This window comes from Dermacentor silvarum, chromosome 8 (assembly GCF_013339745.2).
Source record: "Dermacentor silvarum isolate Dsil-2018 chromosome 8, BIME_Dsil_1.4, whole genome shotgun sequence".
NCBI classification, from domain to species: Eukaryota; Metazoa; Arthropoda; class Arachnida; order Ixodida; family Ixodidae; genus Dermacentor; species Dermacentor silvarum.
In genome coordinates this window covers 76,868,516-76,893,987 of record NC_051161.1, presented here as the reverse complement: position 1 = coordinate 76,893,987, position 25,472 = coordinate 76,868,516, and the positions used below count along the sequence as shown (strand labels likewise).

At 47.4% G+C, this 25,472-nt stretch overlaps 1 protein-coding gene across 1 annotated transcript; it reads right to left on the bottom strand.

The window, feature by feature from the left end:
* Positions 1 to 739: 739 nt before the first annotated feature.
* LOC125947495 (uncharacterized) lies at positions 740 to 23,925 on the bottom strand. Its single transcript, XM_049672318.1, has 6 exons — positions 23,592 to 23,925; positions 18,136 to 18,239; positions 14,584 to 14,708; positions 10,149 to 10,256; positions 1,733 to 1,840; positions 740 to 935 (listed from the first exon to the last, which is right to left on the bottom strand). Exons 2-6 carry the CDS (start codon positions 18,195 to 18,197, stop codon positions 817 to 819), a joined length of 522 nt encoding a protein of 173 aa, XP_049528275.1. The 5' UTR covers positions 18,198 to 18,239; positions 23,592 to 23,925; the 3' UTR covers positions 740 to 816.
* Positions 23,926 to 25,472: the final 1,547 nt, after the last annotated feature.

Genomic DNA, 25,472 nt, shown 5'->3' with positions numbered 1-25,472 from the left:
AACAAATGTTAAACGTTATCGCTCGGCGCAGGACGCGCCTGTATCGGAAGTTTCTAGAACGTTATCGATGCTTCTTTCCATTGCCTGTTTTCACCGACGCTTATGTTATCTGATTGCATGACTGACGCGAATTCTCTAGAACTTTCTGGAAGACACGAGGGCATCAGGGATTAATCTAGAACCTTCGATGACTCAGGTATAAAAGCCGACGCGTTTCGCCGCTGATCAGATTTTCGACGATCGCCGACTGTGTTCGCCGTTATCGTTGTGCTTTGAGTGTACCTTGCTTTTGTGGGCACAGGTTCGCCCAATAAACAACCAGTTTCGTTGTACACAGTTTTACGACTGTTTTCTTCAGCGTCACTACTACGTGACAATATTATAACCCAGAAATACCTTTGTACCCGCCGTGGTGACGTAGTGGATATGGCGTTGTGTTGCTATATGCCCGATGGTTCAAATCCAGGCAGCGGCGGCCGCATTTCGATGGGGGTGAAATGCAAAACAGCCCGTGTACCGTGCATTAGGTGCACGTTAAAGGGGCCCTGAACCACCTTTTTACCGAAGTGGATAAGTAAATTTGAAGGTGAGATAGGCTATTTCAGAAATACTTCGCCGCAAATGTTTAACGATTCGGCTCCCCCGGGAGCCTTGTTCACAATGCTGTGGCCTTGTTCACAATATCATTTTGGGGAAGATGAAACGTTAAAATGGTGTCCTGGCCCGTTCCTTTAACGACTGGTTTATTTGTAAACGAAGCACTAGTTTTCTTGGGTGCCGCTTGCAGAGATCTTTTCCAGCTAACGAGCTGTTGCGTCAGCGGACCCCTTTCTTGCGGTGCTGGAGCGCCTTCTCGACACGGAGTCCCCGCGCATTCTTGTTCTTCCCGATGTCAACATAAGGCGGTTCTGTCTTTGTCGTGGAGTCTGTATTGACTGCAACGAAGGTGAGGAAGTGTAAGGAATTTCTGAGATTCAGCTCCCTACTTCCGCGCAACACCCACGGTAATGTGCGACATTCTCTTGAAATGCCCACTACAGCCCAGTTATTGTAACTATTAGTATTAAGGTAATTACCAAACGAGGCAATGTCACTTAGAAGTGGTTCGCTGCTAAACTTTCTGCCATCAGTAGGTCGTTTAATCAGTAGACATTACTTGCTGCCAGAAAACTGCGACTCTAAGAACGCCGTGTTGCCATGATCTTAATACCATATATAGGCAGACTTCCTAGAAAATAGACATAGCGTTCACCCCGACTCTTGTTTCCTTTTACTTGACACTATTATATTGTAAATTATGAATCTGAAAATGAAAAGATTTGGCATCCGGCGAACAATTAAGGCCACGAAATATTATCTCCTTGCGAGTGTTAAGTGATGAATGCGTTTTTTTTTTTTTTTTTTGCCAATAACTGTCTTGCGAAATAAATCCCGCACATGCCATGTTTTCTCATTGCAATTCGCAGCTTAGGTATTACGTGCAGCGCCAGTAGTCAAGTAATAGCGGTCTTGGTCACTCTTCAATATTTCCGTCCGAATGCTCATGTATTTTTTGAAACCGTGTTACGTCACCACTGGACTTTTCTAGCTGCGACTGTGAGCGGTCATGCGTGCTGTATCCTTAAACGCTGTTTCCGTGGTCTCCCTATACGCGGGTGGATCAGAACTGTATCACGACTTTGCAACTGTCCTCTGAGGTGCGGTAGAGGTGGCATTGTCATTTTTCACTCACACTCCGTCCACTCGCAGATGCAGAGATTATCTTTGCACTTAATGTCAACACCCGACTTTCCAGGGTACCTCTCAGTGCATTGAAGTTTGCATTCGGAGAGCACGCAATCTGAAAATGACGAGACAAAGAAGAAGAATTGTGCATATTCAACACACTGAGGAAGTCGACAAAAAGAAAGAGATGAGTTGCGTTTCCAATTGATTACAGATTCAACCCTCATACACGGTAAATTAATGGCGCATTTTTAACGGTAGAAGCGCTGTGAACCGCGCCTTTATTTCACCGTCAACGAGAGACACGGTTGAGTCACAGTATTTCGCGCCCCTGGAACGACTGACACAGAAGGAAGAGAGACAGAAGAGACGAAGGAAGATGAGCTCTGAATGGAGGAGGAGGATGGCCGTCCGTCATGGTAATGGTGCTGCCGGCGCGCTCACACGATACGTCATTCCTGTTCGTGTCCGAGCCACGCGGCCGTGGGCTATGCGCGCTCGTAGTAGTTAGCGTTGTTAGCATTCGCGGGCTTCTGGGTTTGTCTTGCGAAGACGGCGCAGGCTCGGCGATGAAACGAAGTGCGGCGGAGTTGTGCACTAAGCCCTCTGATGCCACCGGGACGCCAGTTGCGTCCAATTAGCTCAGTTTTCAACACATGTACATGTCCATTAATCTTTATGTAAAGGGTGTTCGTTTTGATGTAAGCTCGATGTAGTCTCTGCCTGTGTACTCGCGCATTGACGATTCTCTTGTTTGCAGTGGTGACACATGAGTTCCCCATTAACTTTTCTATACAGTCACTTGGGTTTCAAGTAAACTCGATGTGAGTTTACTTGGCACCCTGTATTTTTTGTTAGTGCCATTGTTAGTGACACATGCATGTGAGTGCATGTCTCGCAATTTAATTAAGCATACGCATGTAAAAGCAATTTGTGCAAACCTTTTGCATCAAACAAACGAAAAAAAAAAACGATTTTCATTGCAAGCACAAGCGAACAAGTTTAATATATTAGAATTATAACCAACCGTGATGGCTTAGCGGAAATGGCGTGGCGCTTCTATAAGCACAATGTCGCAGGATGAAATCCTAGCAGCAGCGGCCGCATTTCGCTGGACGCGAATCAGAAAAAAAAAATCACCGCATATCCACGAAGTGACAGATGATGAGTGGGCGAAGCACCGGGGGATCGATCATTCAGTTAAACCAGAGCTGGCGCTTGAATTTCGCTTGAATTCCGCTTGAAGACTGAGAAATTCAAGCTGCCGCTTGAATTTCGCAGTCTGATGACGTTGGCGGCCGCATGACGTTTGAACATATTAGCTATGATATTAGCGAGATCGCGCGCGTACCGCCAGCGCTAAAGCAGTCCCACTAGCTCGATAGAAGGGAGGCCACAGGCGTTGACTCCTTCCTTCCCCACGATGGTTTTTTTTTTTTTTTTTAACAATTTGACTTCTGCTTACTCGGCGCACCTGGCGCACCAGACTTTTTCTCTTTGACCATTGAGGGTAGGGAAGGGTGGGCTACGTGTACCTAAGAATGGCGCTAACAAGCGCAGTTGCTGCTATGACGAAGACAAGTCTCTTTTTCCCTGTGTTTAAAGTCTCCATTGAAAGGAGGGGGCGGGGGGCTCAAAGGGCGGCGACCAGTAGCACGCGCACACTCACACGCGCTCATATATGTAGGTATGTACGACTACTGATGGCCTCTATCAATTTAAAGTGATGTCGTCTGGCCTATGTAACGCTCCTGCTACTTTCGAGCGCATAATGGACTCTCTACTTCAAGGCATCAAGTGGTCCCTACGCATTTGCTACCTGGACGGTGTTATAGTTTTTTCGACTAGTTTTGAAAACAATGCCACTCGCCTGTCCACCGTGCTTGATGTTTTTCGGCGTGCTCGCCTTCAGATTAACTCGTCGAAATGTCGCTTTGGACAGCGTCAAATCTGCGTTGTTGACGCTGCGTCAAATCTGCGGCCACGTTGTTGACGCTGCAGGCGTGCAGCCAGACCCTGACGAAGTCCGCGTGGTTAGTCAGTTCCCTGCTCCACAGTCGGCCAAGGACATCCACAGTTTTCTTCGCCTGTGCTCGTACTTCCGTCGTTTTGTCCAGAACTTAGTGGAAGTAGCCCGCCCTATCAGTGGCCTACTCAAGAAAGACGTCGTTTTCACTGGGGGACGTGAACAAGCGGACGCCTTTTTGTCGCTCGTTGCCATCCTCACGAACTCACTTGTTTTAGTACATTTTGACCGGTCAGCCTGCAGCACGGACGTTCGTGCCGATGCCAGTGGCCGCGGTATAGGCACCGTCCTCGCACAACAGCAGCACGGCCTACACTGCGTGGTCGCCTCGGAGGAAAATTACTCCATCACAGTACTTCTGTCGCCGTCGGAACAAAATTACTCATCACAGAACACGAGTGCTTAGCTCTCGGCTGGGCCATCACAAAATTCCGCTCATACCTGCAAGGCAGACAATTCTGTTATTACAGACCACCCTGCACTTTCCGGGCTTTCCTCGCTCAAGGCCCTCACTGGTCACCTTGGCCGTTGGGCACTATACGCTTGCAAGAATACACGCTTTGAGTTCTACAAATCTGGACGGCTTCACCAAGACGCCGCCTGCTTGTCGCGGTACCAAGACGATCCCCATGATACACTTGAAGAGACTGGTCAAGCTTTCCTGACGCAGCTTTTTTCTACAACCCCTCCATCTGTACCGTAAGATGGGAAATAAAATGAAATTAAATGAAATGATCGAGCCTGACGCCTTCGTTCTGGCCATTACAGACTTCGTCAACATAGCTGCAGAATAGCACCGCGACTCGTACTTGCGGCCTATTATAGACGGTCTCAACTCTCCAGCGCAACTGTTTGAGCTTCACAACGAGACCTTACAACGCTACAGCGCCCGGTCTGACGGCGCTGAGCTCTTGCTTGTTGTTCCCACGCATCTTCGCTCTGCTGTTTTGGGCCAGCTTCACGATCCACCGACCGCCGGACATCTAGGCGTATACCACGCACGTATAATCGCATCCGTACTTGCTTATTTTGGCCTGGTCTCTTCCGTTCTCTGCGGCTTGTACATTGCGGCTTGTGACCTCCGCCAGAGAAGCAAGACTCCTGCCCTACTGCCTGCTGGCAGCCTTCAGCTCCTTGATGACGTCTCCGATGAACCATCTTTCCGGTGGGACTCGACCTTCAAGGGTCTTTGTCATGTCAACCACTGGAAATAGATGGGTTGTAGTCGCTACTGACTACGCAACGTGGTACGCTGTGACACGACCACTTCGCACCAGCTGTACTACTGATGTAGCCGATTTTTTTCTTTACGATGGTTAGTCACGGACCGCGGCCGCTGCTTCCTGTTTAAAATAGTCGACGACATTCTTTGTTCGTGCTCAACCAATCACAAGTTCACCACTGCGCACAATCCACAAATAAACGGCCTGACTGAACGCCTCAACCATACTATCAGATACGCTTGCTATGTACGTATCTGAGGACCACCAAGACTGGGACATCAACCTGCATTTTGTGACCTTCACCTACAACTCTTCCCGTCACGACATAGCTGGCTACTCAACTTTCACAGCGAAGCTGTTAAAGGCTAGGTACCTGAGGATTGTGTCCGCGTATAGAAAAAACTATCATCATCAGCATAAGATTTGGCTCCATGTACGTGTCGGTTTCTCGCCAGTTGTGCCCGAGCACAGGTGTCAAAACTGATGATAGATGGCCCATTGTTATACCCCTCACCACCGCCGATGCCTCTATCACAAGTGTTGCGATACTCGGTGGCGTGCACGTCCCACAAATCGTTGTGTCCCTTTGTCTCGTGAGGTAGAGATCGCGCTAGCGCTGTTATCAGTAGTTGCCCTTTGGACTCGCTATGGGACGGACGCTCGTTTAACTACATCTTCCAGGATCCTGAGGTCAGGATCCTGACGATGCCGCACAGTGTGCCACGGCTATGAACGCTGTGGTTCGTACGCTAGTCTATAACGATGAGGAGGACTTGGCGCAGCAAATGCACTACTTGGCTATTGCGCCGGGCGAAAACAAGGCGCCGGTGTCCTTGCTCTTTGACGAACATGCCGAAGATGCTCAATATATTCAATATAGATAATATATAGATTCACTATATGAATTCTTTAGCACACCCACTATAGTCACTGAATTTTTTTAATCTCCCGTTCTTGGCTATTTTTTTTTTTTTGGCATGCGATATCTTTTTAGTCGTTTCACTTATTGCGCCAACGGGTGGCGCTTTCGCTCTTATCGCTTTGGCTGCCATTCCATTCGTCTGCTCCTGCTGCTCTCTGCACACGTGCACGCCTTTGCCTTCTACTGTGCGCTGCAACATTTTGTTTCGGCATCGGCCAGTGCTCCAGCGATATATGAAAACAGAAGAAAGGCCACAAGATGTTCTGCGTGGCTCCATGGCTCCATGGTGGACCAACATGGGAAGGGACAGCAGGGCCCCTTTTTTCCGCTTCCAAGAGACTGAAAGGTAAGCACGCTTTTTATGCACTTATGTAGCAAATAGCCCCTAACCTTATTGAAACGGCTATAAGACGAAAGGAAGGATATTCCGTGCGTTGTAGTATATTTCTCTGTGGTGTGTAAATACATTGAAGCTACCTATCGACAGCAACTCCTGAGACGAGTGAGTGCTAGCTGGCCCGCTGACGGAAATTGAGTTTTGTTAAATATCGGCGACTGCTGTTCGCGCTATGAAAAAAAAATAAGCTGAAGCTGAAAATTTGCTGAAGATGCTCGAATGCTTGCTGCACGGACGAGGGGGTTAAGTTTCAGAACATTGTGCTTGCCTGTTCTTGGTTAGACATTGCAAGTTGGCTAGACCTCGCAAGGTGCGGAAACTAATTGAAGGAGTGCTGCACTAGTGCAGAAAGCACAGCAAGCGCTGTTTTCGTCGCGTTGTCTTCTACGGCGCTGGGTGCATTTTACGTTACGCAGCGAAATTTTGCGCGTCGGCAAAGAAAAATTAAAAACACGCCTGCTTGCCTGTTCTTCTTTATCGAATATTCAACTGCGATGTGCGAAGTTCGTGGTTGTTAAATGAGAACTAACCAGACGAGCATATTTTGTTCACGCCGAGAGAATTTACCATCGTGTCAAGTTTTTCACGGGTAATCACACATAACTATTGCGATAACCAATTTGCGTTGATCGGATTGTCTCATGGAAAGTAAAAAAAAAAAACCATGACTTCTGCCATTCAGAAATTGTAAGAAGCTTTACGTATATGCGCCTACTAAATGTGCAGTTTGTACTGTAGATGCGAGATACTCAGGTCTGCAATATTCTTTTGTGTATTTTATCTCTTGCTCTATATAAGTTGCTAATAAAATTTCAAAACAAAACACATTTCCCTGTTTGTTGTTCAGCAAAAACGTAGTGGCATTTTAGTAGGCAATTCTTAGTTGTATGCACGCTCTGGATTTCTTCTCTGGTTGCTCAGAAAGACAGTTGCCTATTTGTGAGCGCGATCGAGGATGAACTGACGCATGTGACGTTTTTTTTTTTTTTACCGAAAGAATACTATACACTTCTACAGTTATTCTTCTAAGCCACACGCACACGCACGCGCACGCACACACGCACGCACGCACGCACGCACGTGCGCGCGCGCGCGCGCGCGCGAAGCTGGCGATGTCACTGCAACGGAACGGCGGCGCCATTTCTAAGCGCTTCGGTAGGACGAAGCAAAGCACACCGCGCAGTGATTGATGGACATGGCACCACCGTTCCGTTGAAGATAAATAGACATATTTCGAGCCGTGTCAGACGACACGCACTTGTCATTGCTATGTATTTGGCGTTGCTTCAGGTAACGTACACACTAACGAAAATTGCACTCTTCAAGGTGTTTTCTCGTGGCTATAACTCACTGCCTTGCACCCATAAAATATGGTGTTTAGACGAACTTGTACACCCACTTGAAAGGGTGATTTTTGGTATTGCAGCCTTTCCCCAATGTGTGATTTGCCCAAATGCGCACTACGTTTTGCACTTACAGCGATATATTTTATTCTATCACTAGCCCACTCCTTCGGACGTCCGCCAATGTAATCCTGAAGTGTTTTATTAGATGTTAATAAAATCATAAAGTACAGAAAAGAATCCGTGCAGCCGTGGACCTACAAATTTCCACTCGCAAGCATTAACTTTCGATCACTCCACGGTCACAACCACAGGGAATAACAGAGCACATTAAGAGCGCAGTAGCGCCTTTAGCTGTTCTGATAGGATGTTACGCTGATAGGCTATAAAACAGCACCAAGGTGAACCAATTTTAGCGATGCCAGCAATAAGATGTGAAAGGCAGCAAGAAGAAAAGCCGACAATCTAGTTGCCTGTTTCCACTTTACAAATGGGGCGCGTCACCTCTACAATAAATGCTGTGTTCTTAAATCGGTAGAAGATTGCTCCGCATACACTTGCGAATGTTTATTCCATCCGATACAACATGAAATAGCGCTAGACTTACTGCGCAAAAGCACGCACCTTGAAGAATCATGATTGGCTGACGCCCTATGATTCTCTGACGTTTGACAGCTGATCTATAACACACATCGATCTGAAACAGCTTAAAGGAAGCCAGTGGCAAAAAGCGAAAAGCTGGATAGGAAATAAATGAAAAAAAAAACTATTTCCACTGCACCACCAGGGCGTTATGTACGTGAAGTAGCAGGCTGACACTCATTGCCTACTGTGACCATACGACCTGCTAGTACAATGACTGATCTCAAACCGTTGGGAAATAAGCACTTCTGGCTGTTGTAGCGAAAGCTACATTGGCCGTGTTCTCGCCGTTTCGCTGTGACCGGTGGCCGCACCGCGAGCTGAGCCGTTGCCTAGCAACCAACCGCCGCAGCGCCGCTCGCCGCGCCATCTGGCATGACTTAGAGGAGGAGCCGGTGAAACCGCGTTGCAGCAGAGGAGGAGCCGTCGTTGCATCGTATATATAGAAGGGGTGGCTCGGTGGGATTCGTCGGCAGATATGGAAAGTGAGTCGGAGAGACTGAAAGAAGCCAGGCTTCGTCGTCGGAACGAAACCAAGAGGAGGCAGCGAGCCGAGTGGACGGAGGAAGAACGAGCCGCACGCGTCGAGAAGCGTCGTAAGTACGAAGCGGCCAGGCGAGTGGATTCAGATGAGGATAGGACCCGAGACTTGTTCAAGTCACTGGACGACAGCCCCTTATCCTCGCGCCTCACCGACAATGGAGCCGTCTTTGTGGCAATTGAGAAACAACAAGATGAAGACTTTCAAAATAAATGCGTTACGCTTTAAAAATGTCTAGTATTTAATGTAACTTAACGAGAGGTAACAACCAAACCTAAACAGTTTGACGTACGAAGCTAAACGATAAAGATGTAACCGTAGAGAAAACCAAGCTAAACAATAAGATTAACCGTACCTCTCACTACACACACCCAGGCATAACTGAGATAAGCCACAGCCAATGTTTTACTTGCTTGAAATGCTGAAGTGACCCAGCACCCTTAAATTGTGGTATGCGCGTGTTTCGCGCAAGACACCTTTTAACTACATGCACATATAAAAGGATGCAGTAAGGGTATTCTGCTAACCAATGCACACATTTTCGAAATTTGCAATGTAAGTAAAGGTGTGAGAAGGATGTTTAGACATCCAATTTTCCCTTGAGGGTGTAATTTTTCTGAGTATGTACGCCAGCGTATAGGCTCCCCTCGTTCGTGCACCTGCGCGCGGAAGCGTCAACTCGGTTTTATTGCAGAAGCTGTTATTTTCGAGCTCTGCTGCACGCTTCCGTTTCACGGAAACTACATCATGACTCTATACGGCTCAAGACAAGACAGAACACCCATATTTATCGAGTCAGTGTATATGTACAGCGCTGTAGACGCGGCGGTCACCGGCTGTGTTCTCTACGAAATCGCGCAACGAAATAAACGCCTCTTCACCGGAATAAATATGCGCGATCAAGCCAGTCCTTTCTTAATAAAAAGAATTGATGATTTCGTTAACCCTTTCGTTCATTTTATCCCATTTCCCTTCAACTGGATCCCTCGTGTTGAGCTTGCACTGACAATGAAATATAAAAGCTACAAAAAGCAACATTCGCTGCTCGCATGCACGCCGAACTGAAGCCGTATGTGGAGCAAAGAAGGCTTGTGAAAAGACGTACCCGATATATTTAAAGGTGAAAGGATACCTGAGGGATAAAGTTTAGGCAACCACTAGTATGAACGCATTTCTAAGCCATATTCTTTTTGAATGCATAAAGATTCCCTTTGGTCAATTAGGTCTTGCGTAGTTATGGTGTTAAGACTCCGAGCCAAAAATGTTAGACGTGCACCAAAACCTAGTTATCTGCGGAAGCGTGGACAAAACGTACAAAGCAGAACTTACTCTTTTTCCAGCCACAGTTGCAGACGTCGTTCAAGCATTCTGAGTGTAGGTCGGTTTCATTGCCGTATCGCTCCTTGCACATTCTCTTGCAGGTGTTTGCATCACATACTGCACAAGCAAAACGCGCCCGCTATTCAGCCTGTATTCTGCTAAATTTGTCACTGTGCACTTAGAGGTAAAAGTTTGCGGGTCCCAGGTGCAGAGAATAATTTGAATACTTTCGCGTTTCACTCATGCCAACTGCAAAATGGGTATGTATCGCCTAAAAAGTTAGCAAGCATCGCATCCTTTTCGATTGGGTCTACCCCATAAGGTCACTAAGATACTGCGTTATTTATTAAGAATCTGAGCCACCCACACAGTTTGCTGACCGACTGCAAAAGAGACGAAAACAGCAGCTGGAACACCCATACAAAACACTTCGTGATTTGTGATCACATCACCCGCCGTGGTTGCTCAGTGGCTATGGTGTTGGGCTGCTGAGCACGAGGTCGCGGGATCGAATCCCGGCCACGGCGGCCGCATTTCGATGGGGGCGAAATGCGAAAACACCCGTGTACTTAGATTTAGGTGCACGTTAAAGAACCCCAGGTGGTCTAAATTTCCGGAGTCCCCCACTACGGCGTGCCTCATAATCAGAACTGGTTTTGGCACGTAAAACCCCATAATTTATTATTTGTGATCACATTACATGTACTGGCTCATGGTGTATTGTTGAATTCGCATTTCGGACAGTTGACTGGGAAAACAAATGCACAAAGAGTAAAAAAAAATTCACCATCCCTTTACATCTCGAGAAAATGGGGGTAAGCGAAGCTTGTCGAGTGTGTATCTGACCTTCGTCAGGGTAACTTAAGTTCACGACATTTAACGGTAATGAAACAAACGTTTATTAAATGTATACATGGAGGGAAGGAAACCAACTACGCAATGGAAGGAAAAGTTGCACGAAAGGGCAAAAAAAGTAGAAGGAAAGGGACCGAAAATACTACGAAAAGGAACGAAAAGTAGTAGGAAAGGGAAGGGAAAGTAGTAGATCAAGTACGCACAGGACAATCTTTGCTTACTCCCCCTTTCTCGACAGGGGAAGGGCATGTGAATTTCGTTCTTTCTCTCTCTCTCTCTGTCTCTTTCTTTCTTTCTCTCCCTTTCTTTCTTCCTCTCTCTCTTTTTCTTTCTTTGTCTCTCTCTATCTTTCTCCCTTTCTTTCTCTCCTTCTCACTCTCTTTCTTTCATTTTTGTCCCTGGTATGTGCAATTGAGCTTGGACCCTTTCTGCACAAGCGCCAGGATCGGCCCACTCTTCATCGTGGCATCCCCACCACCGCCACCGCCGCCGAAACTTGTGACCCTATAAAGCTTCCCTTAAAAACTGAAGGAACGGGGTTTGAGTTAATCCTAATAAAATTCATGCTGACGCGTATTTTAATCGCATATCAGAATGTGATTACTATCTTGAGTATCAACGTTAGTAGTTGAGTATATCAAACATTTTTGTCGCAGCAACAGTGAATTCTTGAGACAGCACGTTACTTTTGTCGTCGCAATAGCGTAAGTGACCGCGCGCAAATCGGCCCATACATTAGGAGAAATGTTGGCATTCTTCGCGGATCCCCTTGACCCCAAACAATATTCGTCATTTTGCCTTGCGTGCACCCCCTTTCTTTAGCACCACGCTCCCGGTACTTTCAGGTCATTTGTGGCGTGCACGTGTAATCGTGACGTACCGTTTCTGACTGAAACTCTAAACAAATTATGCATAAATCATCGACGATTGTCAGCGTAAGCGAATGGCCGTAATGAACGAACGAGCAAGCGAGGCCATCCCCACTACTTGGTTGCTCATCGGCGCCTTCCCTACCATCCCGGAATTCCTTCGTGGCTGCCGTGGAGATCGGAAGCGTCCAAATTTCTCTCCCTGGTGCGCTGGCGTGAACGCCGTCAGCGTCCGCCGGAACGCTCGCCTACCTCTCGGGGGATTCTCGTTCGCCGCATGGTCCACGATCGGCTGGCCACTATCAGGCGACTAGCGAGACGTGCGGTGAACGAGTGAGCCACAGCCTCCCCTCCTCCTTCTTTCGGCCCCTCCCCTCAACTCACTTGCCCGAGAGCACGAGCCCTCTTCCTCGCCTTCTCGCGGCAAACGAGCAAACGAAGACAGTGCGCCCCCTCTCTCTTTTCCCACCTCTCCTCGCCACTAGGTTGCGTGAGAGATCACTCGTGACAAACACCCCCTCACTCATCTCCCCCCCCCCCTTTCACAACTCATTTGCCCGAGAGCCCGTGCCCTTTCAGTAAGCACGTGTACTCTTGCCTTCCCTCGCCCGACTATACCATCGTACCGCCGACCTATACTACGAAAACAGCCAAACGAGCGAGAAAGCTATTCGCTTTAAAAAACTTTACATCCACTTGGGTTGATGCTGCCTCTAAACAATCATTGGCATCTATCTTCCCTGCTTTCTTTAGCACGATGCGCTGGTACTTTACTCTGAGAAACGTACGCTTCGTCATGCTGATACGCGCATGTTATTAGCGACCTGAAAATACGGGTGGGCATTCATCGTTAAAGGAAGGAGATGCAAACAAGTGCGATGATTGTTTTGCAGACGAGATAAGCCCCCGATGGTTTACAAGAAATGCTGTGTTAACAGAAGACAATACAAATACAAAAATTAGCATCGCTCGCAACTGTCTCTTAGACACCCTATTACAAGAAAAAAAAAAGAAAAAAAGCAACCAGTTGTATACAAACCTTATACTAACGCGGCAGACCCATTCGCTGTTTGCCAGTTGGCGTGTATTGGTCGTTATTTGCTCTTTGCCCGAAGAGCCTATTGGCCTCAAAGATATACCTTGGCACCTTCTGCTGGAATCTCTCCGTCAAGTAGAATGCGACATCACAATGATACAGGCTGCCAATTGTTCGGATTTCTAGTGGTTCACCCACGGTTCATTCTGAGTGTTTGCATGTCTTAAGCGTTGTGTGTGTGGCGTCTTGGCTGCTAACAACCTAGCGCGTGTACATCATCCCAGTCGCAGGAAACATCTTTAGCGAGCGAGCAACCTCATGCTTTCATATTGGTTAATCTGTTCGCATGATCATGCATAAAAGTTGTTATACACATTTTTGCCGCAATAACAGTACTGTTCACAGCATTCGTCGCGTGGAATGCGGCTTGCCACTTGTGGGGCGATAATTAATTAACGGTCTTGTATAATACGTGGAACTTCAACAACTTATATTTTTGCCTCCTCAATCCGCGCTTCCGCCGTGTGTGTGCATGCGAGTCATATGCTTATCTGCTCAGAGTATTTTGACTGATGTCATATGAAGAGGGCGGGCACACCACAAGCCCCGTGTACATCGCTTGCTCGAGTTTTACGATTACTATATTATTTCGTTTTCTTGGGGTGACTTTATCAGCCAAGCATTTCACAGCCGCTTCGTTTTGGGGCGCTAGAGAACTCAAACCGGGCTCGGTCGAATACGTCCGGCACTGCGGCACCAAGGAGTAAACTATTATATAAGAGTGGACAACTAAATTGCAGCTGCAACCCTACAATCGAGGCTCTTCTTTCGCCCAGCATGTAGCGAGCATCGTTGACTGCGGAAAAGGCATGAACGTTAGTCACGTGATGTCATTTTTAGCGTCATAACGCTAGCAGCGCCGGTTTCTCAAGTGGTGGCCCTCGAGGTCAATATTCTTATCAGTTCATCTGTTGCAGCAGTAGTTTCAGTCGTAAGACTGCTTGATATTCAAACATCGTGCGACTTGTATGCTGACACAATGAAAACAGCGCGCTGCACCCTCGGAGACCATGCAAAAAACCTCCATAATTGTATACTGCCTAGATTGAATGCAATGAAGTGAATAGGCCAATGTCAAAAGTAGATTGCATGTCAATCACTACATATCATGATACGCTTCTATGAGAATGTCGAGTCATAGGTCAGAGTAGCGTCTAGACGTGTTTTCACCGTTTTCGTCTTACCTGTCCACGGCTTGCAATGAGTGGCAGAGCCGGAAGGCAGTCGCTAGCAGGTCGATACGCATTAGAGTCCAAATCGAAGTGAGCTGACAAAGGAGCATACATATCTTTGAAGGGAACATCGCGAGATACAGGACCATCAAATGGCAGTGCCCGGTGTTTGTCAGCCACTCGCTTGTGCCCTATTTTGTTCACTTCAAGGATATGCCGTAGGGAGATATTTTCTTTCCTGCCGCATTTTGGGAAATGTCTGCGTCTAAGGAGCCTATTCAGTAAAGATTTGAGACCTCGAACCATCTTAAAAGCAGACTGAGGTCACCGCTTATTCTCGAGCACTACGGTATGGTATGGTATGAAAAACAGTATTGAGGTCCGGCAGACTTCAATAATCTCGTGCAGTGTGCAAAAAAAAAAGAATAATGTGAACCTTGTGAGGCACTTACGTGAGCTGTGATAGCACTGACATTCGTTGTTTTCACATATTCCAATGGTCTTAATGCCAATAGATCCGTCAAACTGGTGGCTGCAGGTGGCGTTGCAGGCATTCTCTTCGCATAACAGGGATCGCCTAAAATATAAATGTCCCAAGAGGGAACGAAGGGAGCTGAACATAATGTTTCTTTTCACATTTTCGCGAAAATAGCGACTTAGACAAGGAAAGCGTCCGAAGCCGTCACGTTATACAAAGTTTTTATACTCAACTTTTGCTACCGACTGGCATTACTAAGGCTTACACTAAAAAGAAAAACCATCTCAAAAGGAATAACAGTTTTCATTTATTGGCAAATTATTACAGATAGATAAATGAATTGAGGTGTATTGTAAGGTTTATTACAGTCCACTTTTTTTTCTTTTTTTGAGGTTTTTTGTCGAGAAAAAAATACTAGACAGCCACAAGAGCAAGAGAAAGGAATGACTCCTGAGAAAAAAAAAACAAATGTCACAGTTTCGCCCTAAGGGCGAAGCAATGAATGCGATAGCAACACAGCAATGTCATACGAAGTAAGGTGAGCGGCTTTGGTAGCAACAACACGCAGAACTGTTGTCGACGCCATCGGCGTTTTGCCCGCGTTAGCTCAAAATGCGTGCGGCGTTGGTGACTGTTGCTGGAGCCTCTGATATAAATAGGCACTTGGTGCCGCAGCTAAACGTCGCCTCCCTTCCCTCCCCCTCCCCCACGGCCTCTCGCGCGTCCGAAGAAGGCGCGTTTGCTCTACATATATGGTGATTGTAAAGGAGAAAAGAGACGCCTACTTCTGCAGCCCTTAAGCGAGCACGGCGCAGAACGCGCGTTTGTTCTCCGCCGTGCGTTCACTCCCCGTGAAAGACGCGCCCCTCGCGCCCTTTCACTCGCACATACAGCGTTCGGCGCGCGGCGACGATTTCATCTCCAAATGACGTCACGGACTGCTAAAAGTAAACTAATGGAAAGCGTTGCGAAAGAGATCGCAATTTAGATTTTGAGAAGTAAACGGGTATCAGCTTACGCCGAGTAAAACGTGGGCATCATTGACCAATACCCTTTCCTGACGTTCGACCTTAATTTAAGCTGGTTTTGGAATTATAAAATAGCACTAAATTTAGCGGCGCGCTGACTTTTCAGTGAAAGCGAATTAGCCTGAACGCCATGCTGAAAACTAAAAATTCATTTCGCCAGCTAGCAGAACTAGCTGGCGAAAAACCCTAGAACATGGCGCATTCCATTTACTTAGTTGCGCAAACCTGTGCTATGGCAGTATTCCCAAATGCTGCATGTCGAATTTGCAGCGTCGATGATATGGACGTCATTCAAGGCATCGGTGTAGCATGTATATCTAGCCACCGCGCACACGAAACGATGCCAAGTTCAGCTATTTTCCTAGGGCGATTCGAGACTGGAACATGCTTCCGGACTCCGTGGTAACACCTTCTTCTGTGAATGAATTTTACAACGAAGCTGTATATGGCTGCCCCGGCAAACTTTCTGCGTCCGTGAGTGTACACCGTCGCATCGACAAAGAAGAAATTTCGTCTCCAGAGCTTGTGTAATTTTGAGTTTACGCGGCACAGAATTATGTTTTCTCGTATGTAGAAATTACAATCGGATGCTATCATGTCTGCAGGTTGTGTGCCAGTCGTACTTTACAAATTTTGTCAAACTTTACTTTGAGAAATTGAATTAGTTCAATATCGCACTTGCGCCAGGCGGAGAGTCTACTATATAGAATGAGGATATAAGCTGCACTCCGGCACACCTGCGTACGCGCGTGGCGAACGTGTGCACACGATGTGTATGTCCATGATGAGTGGGCGCTCTGTCCGTTGGATCGGTTGTGCTGCGCCCGCAATGTACATCAGAGAAAAGGCTGTTAAAAAATTACAGTGACGTTCACTTCATGAACGCGGGCTGCGTGCAAGCCTATGGACGCCGCGAACGTGCACCGCGGCGTCGAAGCACCAACGGAAAGGGCGCGAACGAGGTCGTGGACGCCACATTGATCTCGACGGTGCCACGCTTTGTATCGGTGGCGCTTGCGTGACGTCGGCAACAGTTTCGCTGTACATCCACTTACAAAGGTTGGAATGGAGGCGAAAATTTTTTAACTCTGCTTGAATAATTTATTTCTTCCTATAGCACAAATCTCAAAAATTGCATCTTTTTTTTTTTTTGTTCGTGTCTTGTGTACTATTAATCGCTGTGCGCTCTCTCGTCCAAACTATGAATGGGGAAAACTTTGTTTTACTGTGATTTTTCCTGCCCATTTTCCTGCATAGCTATGGTTATGAATTTCTGTGGTAATTTATGTTTCATAATAATGTTACATATTGCCTCTTAGCACTGTGTTATTATTTGTTATGTAGTGGTTCTTTCGAGGTCTAACAGTATCAACAAACTCACTAACTAACGAATGTCCCACTTCGTAGAGCCAGGCGCCGGCATGAGAAGTGGCGCATGAAAAGCACGTTTAATTGAAGTGGCGTGTAATTAGCTCAACAGATTGCCCTGTTTCAAAGCGGCAGAAATGGTACACAAATAATGAACAACGCACTGTAGTTCTTGCAGCACAAATGAGCCGTACGGCACAAGTCCGAAATCGCGAAGTAGCCGTGAATATACCTAAAACCTCCGATTCGCGAACAAATGGGGTCACGAAGTAAAGCATTTGCAGTAGTTTACTACGTATATTTTACTACCCACACAAGCGACATGCATTGCGGTTCCGTTATTCCGTCATCTAAGTGCTGCCACATTTTTTAACTTTACTGAATGTTTAATTTTCGCTTTTTTTCCCCCAACATCATTAGCAAGTTCACGTGGGCTTTCTTGAACAACACTGTCAATTAGAAGATGCAGCTTTTCTTTTTCTTAATTATTGTTTTATTTGGAGGAGGAGGAGGAGGGAAAACTTTATTTTCGTCAGAAGAAGAGTTATTTGAATTACTGGGTTTCTTCTGCTAGGTGGAGTGAGGTGGCCGAAAGCCCTTGACTTTCGGAGACCTCCAAAGCCCAGTTGACGGTCCGCAGCTGGACCGCGGGATCCGAGCTGGACACCCCTACCTCCTATAGTCCCAAGTGTTATTAAGTTGGAGTTCCGCCCTCCGTTCGAGCCCGGAGCAGTCGCTCAATATATGTGTCAGGTCCGCTTTATAGGCGTCCCAGTTTTTGCATTTAGGTGAGAGGCAGCCCGGATATATTAGCGAATACTTGTAAGGGTTGGCAAATGAGCCAGTCTGCCACTGCTAAATGCATCACCAAACTGTCAACTTGGGACAAAGCGTATTTTACTTTCAACCGCATCGAAGCGACTCGAAGATGGGAGAAATACTTTCCTTCGCGGTATCAATAACAAAATGCCCTTAAAATAACTGGTAACCACAATGTTACTAGTACATTGCGCTGGGCTGTTGGTTTGCTTTTGAAGCAGTATGTGCGAGGCAAAATGTAATTTGTTGCCCTTATTCGCACTCTGAAGTAAAAAGAAAAGTAGAAGAGCACGGAATTCCTCTGTACTTACATATTTGGAAAGCCCTGGCTCTCAACAATGCAGATTAGTACAAGTAGGAATATGGTCAACATAATCACGCCGTGTTCTGTCTCGGTTTACTCAGAAGCCGGCAGCTGCAAGGAAGAGGTTTTAAAACTGAATAAATATCACGGCATATAACATACTCCATGAATACCTAAGCCAATGAAAATCATTTCTCTCCTGCACGTCGCGCAAAGGCCGAACGACCTCGCGTCATCCTGAGGAAACGATCACTCTGCAGGACCACCAGATGTGCGGGACGCGACACCCTGATACGATCGGAACCAGAGGCGGTCCCAGAGGCTATACGCCGCACCAAGTACGTCTTCGACAAAGTGATTTTCAAAGTACGCGTTTGCGTCACGCAAGTGGCGGTCCTCCAATAGGCGCATAGTAGTAGTGGTGCGCGAGCGGGCGCGTGGGAGAGCGCGCACAAGCTCGTAGAATACGAGGGGCCGGTCCAATAGCGGCCAGCGAGCGGGCGCATGGGGGAAAGCGCGCATAGGCGACACTGTGTCACGTAGGACAGCCTGACGTTTGACCTTGGCTCCTACTAGGCAAAGAAGTGCCTCGCGTTTCAAAAAGTAGAGTGGCCTGAGGACTGTGACAAGAAAAAATGCAGCAGATCCAGTGAGTTCGAATCTATATACAACAAAGCTTTGTGTGAGTGCATAAAGAATCGAAACCCGAGTACGCACACACACACACGCACACGCACACGCACGCACGCAGCACGCACGATCGAGAGCTCACAAGTTATACGGAGCCTTTTGTTAAGCGGAGTTGGTGACTACCGGCGAGTACGACGGACGTCTTGAATACATCATGGTTTCAGAGGCAGCATGCGCATACGTAGGTAGCGCAATTCAAATTCATTCTATCCGCCAGGAGCGTTTGCTTCCTCATTACCGTGTTGCTGCGGGTGCACGAAAATTAGCTAGTTCTTTGTTTTTATTTAACAGCGAAGCTATTTAGGCCGGCAGATGCAGCGGTAGGTGTGCGGAGAAAGCCTCCGACTGGCGATTACATCCCATGCGTCGCCTAACAACGCCTCGCTCAGCGGCGCCGAGCATCGCAACAGCTGCGGGAGTCAAGCCATGACGTCATAGCGCTCACGGCATCGCTTCGCCTTAGCTCTGCCTAGCCATGACGTCACCACGCCATGCGGATTGGTCGCCGCAGCTGTGCAGAGACGTCAGGGTCCCGCGGGGTATATATAGCTCCGCGTTGCCGCCGCGTCGACATCGTTGCGGAGGGGAATGGGGCGACTGAAGAGGTTCGTCACTCCCGAGGAAGAGGAAGCGTGCGGCGAAAAACAGCGCGCCGCTACTCGAGAGCGGATGAGACGACTTTGGGCCAATCCAGAGTATCGCGCCGGCGAAGCGGCGACTAAATGACAGCGAATGGCAGAAGATCCAGAGTTTCGAGCCCGCGTTAGGGAGCAAACCCGTTTGAACAACCAGAAGCGTCGCCAAAACGATCCGGGCCTGCGAGCCCTGGATAATTTCCTGCGGCAGTTTAGCACGATGAGCGGCTTCGTGTACCCACCGAAACTCGCGTCGCTGCCCCGAGTGAACGAGGTCGAAGAACGCAGTGGTGTCGCTACGCATCCCCTTCATGAACGTCAGACGGCTTACGCACGGCGGAGGGCAGTGCTACTCGCATAGCTGGGGTTCGTTACGCACTACCATTCGGGGAACGTGCATAGACTTGCTCTTGGCAACCTGGATTCGGCTAGCGTTCAAATGATTGGCATGCCGCTTGCAATCTACCACAGCGATCACAAGGCGGTCTTGATTAAGATCGGCAAGAGCCGTAGCTGAAAAAATAGGGATTCTGCGATCGGACTCAGTGCGATACGTTTGTAGACAGAGTAGAGTAAGAGCCATACGAGGCACCCTTTAGCAATGCACAGGTTTCGCCGGGACAGATGAAAAAGAGGTCGAGGTCTACCGGCGTGAAGACGCGCTTTACGAAGGTTTGTCATGCTTAGTTGTACCAACTGACGACGATGACGAAAGGAATGACTGGTACTGAAAATAAAACAACACACTGTACCTACTTTGTGATCGAGTGGTCATTGCTCTATAAGGGGATATCGACGATTCCCAACACCACGCATAACATGGCCGAGTCTCGAAGCATAACCTCGCGGAAAACTTGGCTGAGTCTCGAAGTATAACCACGCAGGGGCCGCCAGCTTCGCTGTTTGCCCTGTCTTCGCGCCACTAGTGCGAAATTAATTTTTTTTTTCTTTCCCCCGCGCGGCCGGCGCCTCCACTGCCGGGGATGGATGGATGGATGGATGGACAGACGGACGGACGGACGGACGGGCGGGCGGGCGGACGGACGGACGGACGGGCGGGCGGGCGGGCGGGCGGGCGGGCGGGCTTGGGCGGGCGGGCGGGCGGGCTTGGGCGGGCTTGGGCGGGCGGGCGGGCGGGCGGGCGGGTGGTCGGACGGACGGGCGGGCGGGCGGGCGGACGGACGGACGGACGGACGGACGGACGGACGGACGGACGGACGGGCGGGCGGGCAGGGCTGAACCCTTTAAATCGGGCGGTGGCATACGCCACCTAGCCATGACTATTAACATATTTTGTAGTTTGTGGTGGGTGAAATTTCACCCCTGCCTTGATTTTAGCCACCAATCAGATAACCTCCGTTTGGTTATTTCTACCCGCTTAAAGTCTAGCTTGCCTTCACTGTCCCTAAACCCCAATGCTTTGAAAAAATCAGCCCCGTTACTTTGCACTGTAGGGTTAAGGCCTTTACAGAAAAGTATGAGGTGTTCAGCCGTTTCCTCGTCTTCTCCACACGCACAGCACAACGTGTCTATACCTTGGTACTTGACTCGGTACATCTTAGTCTGCAATACTCCCGTCCTGGCTTCAAACAACAAAGAGCTTCCCCTGGAATTATCATAGATATTTTCTTTGGCAATTTCTTGCTTGAAAGTTCTGTATGTTCCCAGTGCTGATTTCGTCTGCATCCCTGTTTTCCACAGACCCCTCTATGTTTCGTTAGCCTTTTTCTTAACCGCTGTTTCCTGGTTTGCACCCCTCCTGCAGTCCAAATATTTGATTGACAATTTTCTGGTCAGCTTCCTCCATTTTGTGTCAACATTCCTCATGTACAAATAACTGAAAACTCTCCTTGCCCACCGCTTTTCTGCCATTTCTCTCAATCGCTCCTCAAATTCTACCTTGATGCTGGCTTCCCTGCCCTTGAATGACGTCCATCCCATGTCACCCTGTACCCCCTGATTTGGTGTATTTCCATGTGCTCCCAGAGCCAGTCTACCTACCCCTCGCTGCTTAACTTCCAACCATGCTCGAACCTCTGATCTCATGCAAAGGACCGCATTGCCGAAAGTCAAACTAGGGACCATCACCCCTTTCCAAATCCCTCTCACCACTTCGTACCTATTGTAATTCCACAGTGCCCTATTTTTCATCACAGCTGCATTTCTGCTACCTTTAGCTGTTACATATTTTTCATGTTCCGTTAGGTACTCAGCCCCATTGTTTATCCACACTCCAAGATATTTGTACTTATCCACCACCTCCAGCGTAACCTCCTGTATCATATGCTCACTGCCCTGATTATCATTAAAAATCATGACTGCCGATTTTTCTTTACTAAACTTCAAACCTAAGCTATCTCCCTCTTTACCACAGATGTCCATTAATCTCTGCAAGTCTTCCTTGCTGTCAGCCATAAGTACAATGTCATCCGCGTACCTCAGTCCTGGTAATGACTGTTTAATCCATTCTCCTTGCTTGAAAAAGGAAAGGTTGAAGCCAAGTCCGCTCCTCTCTAATTTTTTTCTCTAATCGGGGATGCACGGAGGCCAGCGACATCTGGTGTTGCTGCAAGGAAGCAGCGGAGCGTGCGGCGCGCGTGCTCCGCTGTGAGTGGTTGGCCTATCCGGCATGGGAACAGCGAGGCCGCAACTCCCACGGTCACGAAAACCAGCGAGGTGTGCAAAGAAAAGCATCGCTTTTATAAACACGGCAGCAAAAGCACATATTGGTTTATCGGCTGTATGCATACGTCGCGATATTTCTCGGAGATCATGACAGCGTTTTTGTGTTACAGTTCTTGTGTTAGTTTTCGTGCTTTCAGCTGCCATGTGCACACGACGGCCGCATTTTCGGAAACTTCCAGAGCGAACGTTCGAAGCTTTAGTCACGTACATTGCATTAATGTGCCAAAGCGTTTTCACATAAACCGGTAGCTGAATTAGGCATTCGGGGACGCGTACGTCAGTGTGAACGCCAGAATTGCACGAAATTGTCGCACCATGTTCGGAGAGTGGTTCCGCGGGTAGTGCACTGTACGAATACGCGTACACGCGCATGGCGAAACGTCGTGCCATGAATAAATACCATGAGAAAATTGGTGGTGGCGGCTTTCCCTCGGATGTCGAGTGCCTCCTGCGGAGAATAGATTACGAAAATATTTCCTGGCATATGGAAGTCACCGACAATTTCGTGCTTTATTTAGGCCACACTTAACACTGAAATTTTCCGAACAAAAGCAAATATATAGGCATGCTCATGGTATTCGCGGGCGTTGCGGAGAATTCATGTTCATTGCTGCAGTGGTCGACTCGTGCATGCGCTCATTCCTTCTTCGCGACCTATCATAGGCAAGGACGCCTCAACCCCAAGTCGGAGGGGAAACATAGGCACGAGAAATTTTGAAAACACTTCAGATTTTTAAAGTTAGAAGGAATTTACAGCACCAAATTACTATGCACGTATACTGTTTTCTGGCACATTACTAAACAATCCAATTCGATTCAATTACACATGTGGTGCGCAAAACGTTGACAAAGTACATACTTGAGCAATAGCATCGTACCCAGTAGTTACCTTTCGCACAATAAAAAGAAATCTCGCTTTGTAGGGTTCCATGCATACGGACCACGGGGAAATGCCACCAGACTTGAATTGCTACCTCCAAGGGAAGTGTTACAAGCCGTAAGAGGGCGCCTGCAAAGTCGAGCCGTTCGCGCAGCAGTACGGGCTGCTAACTCTCAAGTGCTCGGTAAATTAGACAATACTAGGAGTGGCAAAGGCTTTCGTTTTCAAGAGCTGGGTCGTGAAATTATGCTAAACCTTGCACAACTGGAACGCTTACTTTATCATCTAGAAGCGCAAAGAGCCAACACAGATAGGAAGAGACCACACAAGCACTGCCATCCATGTCTTGGGAGGTTTCTTTGCTCTGTTCCGCGATGAACGTAATCAAACCTCACCCAGTAGTCTATTCTTGTAGATTACGCTGGCAGTCACGGTATGTGCTGCTGTGATAAATATCTTAACGCGAACACCTGCCCTTTGGCCCCTTCGCTAGAAGAATTTGCTATGATGTGTGACATGGTTCGCTGGACCACTATAAAAAAATCGCTGCTTGTGTCTGTGAAATACACTTACGCTTCCCAGTGTGAAGTGGCAGCGACCTGAAGTTCAGGGCAGAGTAGAGGATAATGATGATGAGTCTCAAGCATGGCAGGTGCCTGCAATTAGAAGCGCCGAGCGTCGAGCCATCTGATGAATACATGAATTTCAACAATACGAAAAAAATAACAGGGAACGAAAGATGCGGGCGTAATTTACAGAGCAGTTTAGATGAATAGACAATTGGAACATTTAAAAGAGATCCTTCATTCAACCAGTGCAACCATAAATCAGTTTAAATGTGACAGTAAAAAAAAAAAAAAAGATGAAGAAGCAGAAGATACCATGGTAACAGTTTTTTACCGCGAATGTTATAGCATACAGCAAAGTAATAATAATAATAATAATAATAATAATAATAATAATAATAATAATAATAATAATAATAATAAAGAAAGAGAAAATTTGTTGGCCCTTCCGCTCTGTGAAGATGGTGAACCAGCGAAGCTGAAACTTGTGGCCCCGGTGTTTATCACGGGATTAATCCTGAGGGTTCATTAAAGTATTTCTGAGCGAAGCAACTAACCTAATCTAGGCACCTCACCGGAAAAACCACTGGGGTTGCCTTTTAATACGTATATATATATATATATATATATATATATATATATATATAATACGTATATATTTTTATTGAATAAAGGTATTTCGCTCTCTCTCTCAATTATGAGGTTACATACACGTTCGGATGCGATGGAGAGAACGACGTCAATGACGTCGTTCAGTGACGTCACTGACGTCACTGGCCCGCAGTCTGCTGTTGTCACTCGTGTTCGACATCGGGAGTTAGTTCGGAGGCGTGGTTAGCAGCATTCGCCCGCCATTTCCGCTTGCGATTCTTCGAAATTAAATTGCTTCAAAATTAAATCTGTCCGTCACGTAAGACAATGAATGGCCCGTAAACGCGGCCTCCCCATTACGACAACCAAAAAGTTAAATTCTACGCTGGAATGATTAGCGGCAACGCAGCCAGCTGTGGAAGCAGACGACGAGGGCGAACGCGGGAGCAGTGGCACGAGCGCGTGCCGAGCATGAGCGCAACCCGAGGGGCTTCAAGGAGCCAGCTGCGGAAGAATACGACGACACTCGAGCCAATGCTGATGATGATAGTTTTATGAGGACAGGTGCTTTCGCCTAGCCATATAAAGCTTTGCCTTAAACTTCTTCCATTTAGGAAGGGTGAAGTGTCTTCCTTGCTACCGTGTTTTTAAGATGATCGTGCCATCAAAAGGTGTTCATAATCCTGTTAAAACATATCGGTCGCGTAGCAGGGTGTTAGTACCTTTTGAGCTTAAAAAACTGAATGTGACATAATGGAAAAAATATAGTGCTCTACCTCTCGAATCTTATCCGAATGAATAGGAAAACTGGCTTGCTCGATGACCTTTTGTTACCCTTAATGTCAATAAATGTACCGTTCTTGTTTACCCTCTATGACACCCGGTGTCTATTACTCTTATGAACACTTGGCGCATGCATGGTTCATGTGGCGAAAAAAAAGAGAAAAAAACTGGTTGCAACATCTTGTTATCGCTGTAGTGGGTGCGCGAAATAAGCCGGCATTATTCAAAGAATGCTATAATGAAGCTCGCTATATTCTGCCTAATCTATCCGGCGACAAGTCTAATTGTGATTCTATAAATTGAAAAGCCTAATTATTAGTTTGCTCTTAGCAGCTACTGTGTACGAATCTGTCTAAACCCAAGGAACGTAAATGCAGCAGTGAAGCGACATCATTACAACATTGCAGTTCCTGAAAAAATGTTTGCGCGACTAAGTGGGTGCACTGTGTTTTCAGTTTTGGATCCTAAGAGTGCTTTTTGGCAGCTAGCACTTGATGAAAACAGCTCGTATTTA

Coding starts and splice junctions, on each gene's coding strand:
- LOC125947495 (XM_049672318.1), bottom strand. CDS start 18,197: ATGTTGACCATATTCCTACTTGTACTAATCTGCATTGTTGAGAGCCAG. Junction 1,841..10,148: donor CAACTGTGGCTGGAAAAAGA/GTAAGTTCTGCT, acceptor CGTCATTTTCAG/ATTGCGTGCTCTCCGAATGC. Junction 936..1,732: donor CATCTGCGAGTGGACGGAGT/GTGAGTGAAAAA, acceptor CCTTCGTTGCAG/TCAATACAGACTCCACGACA.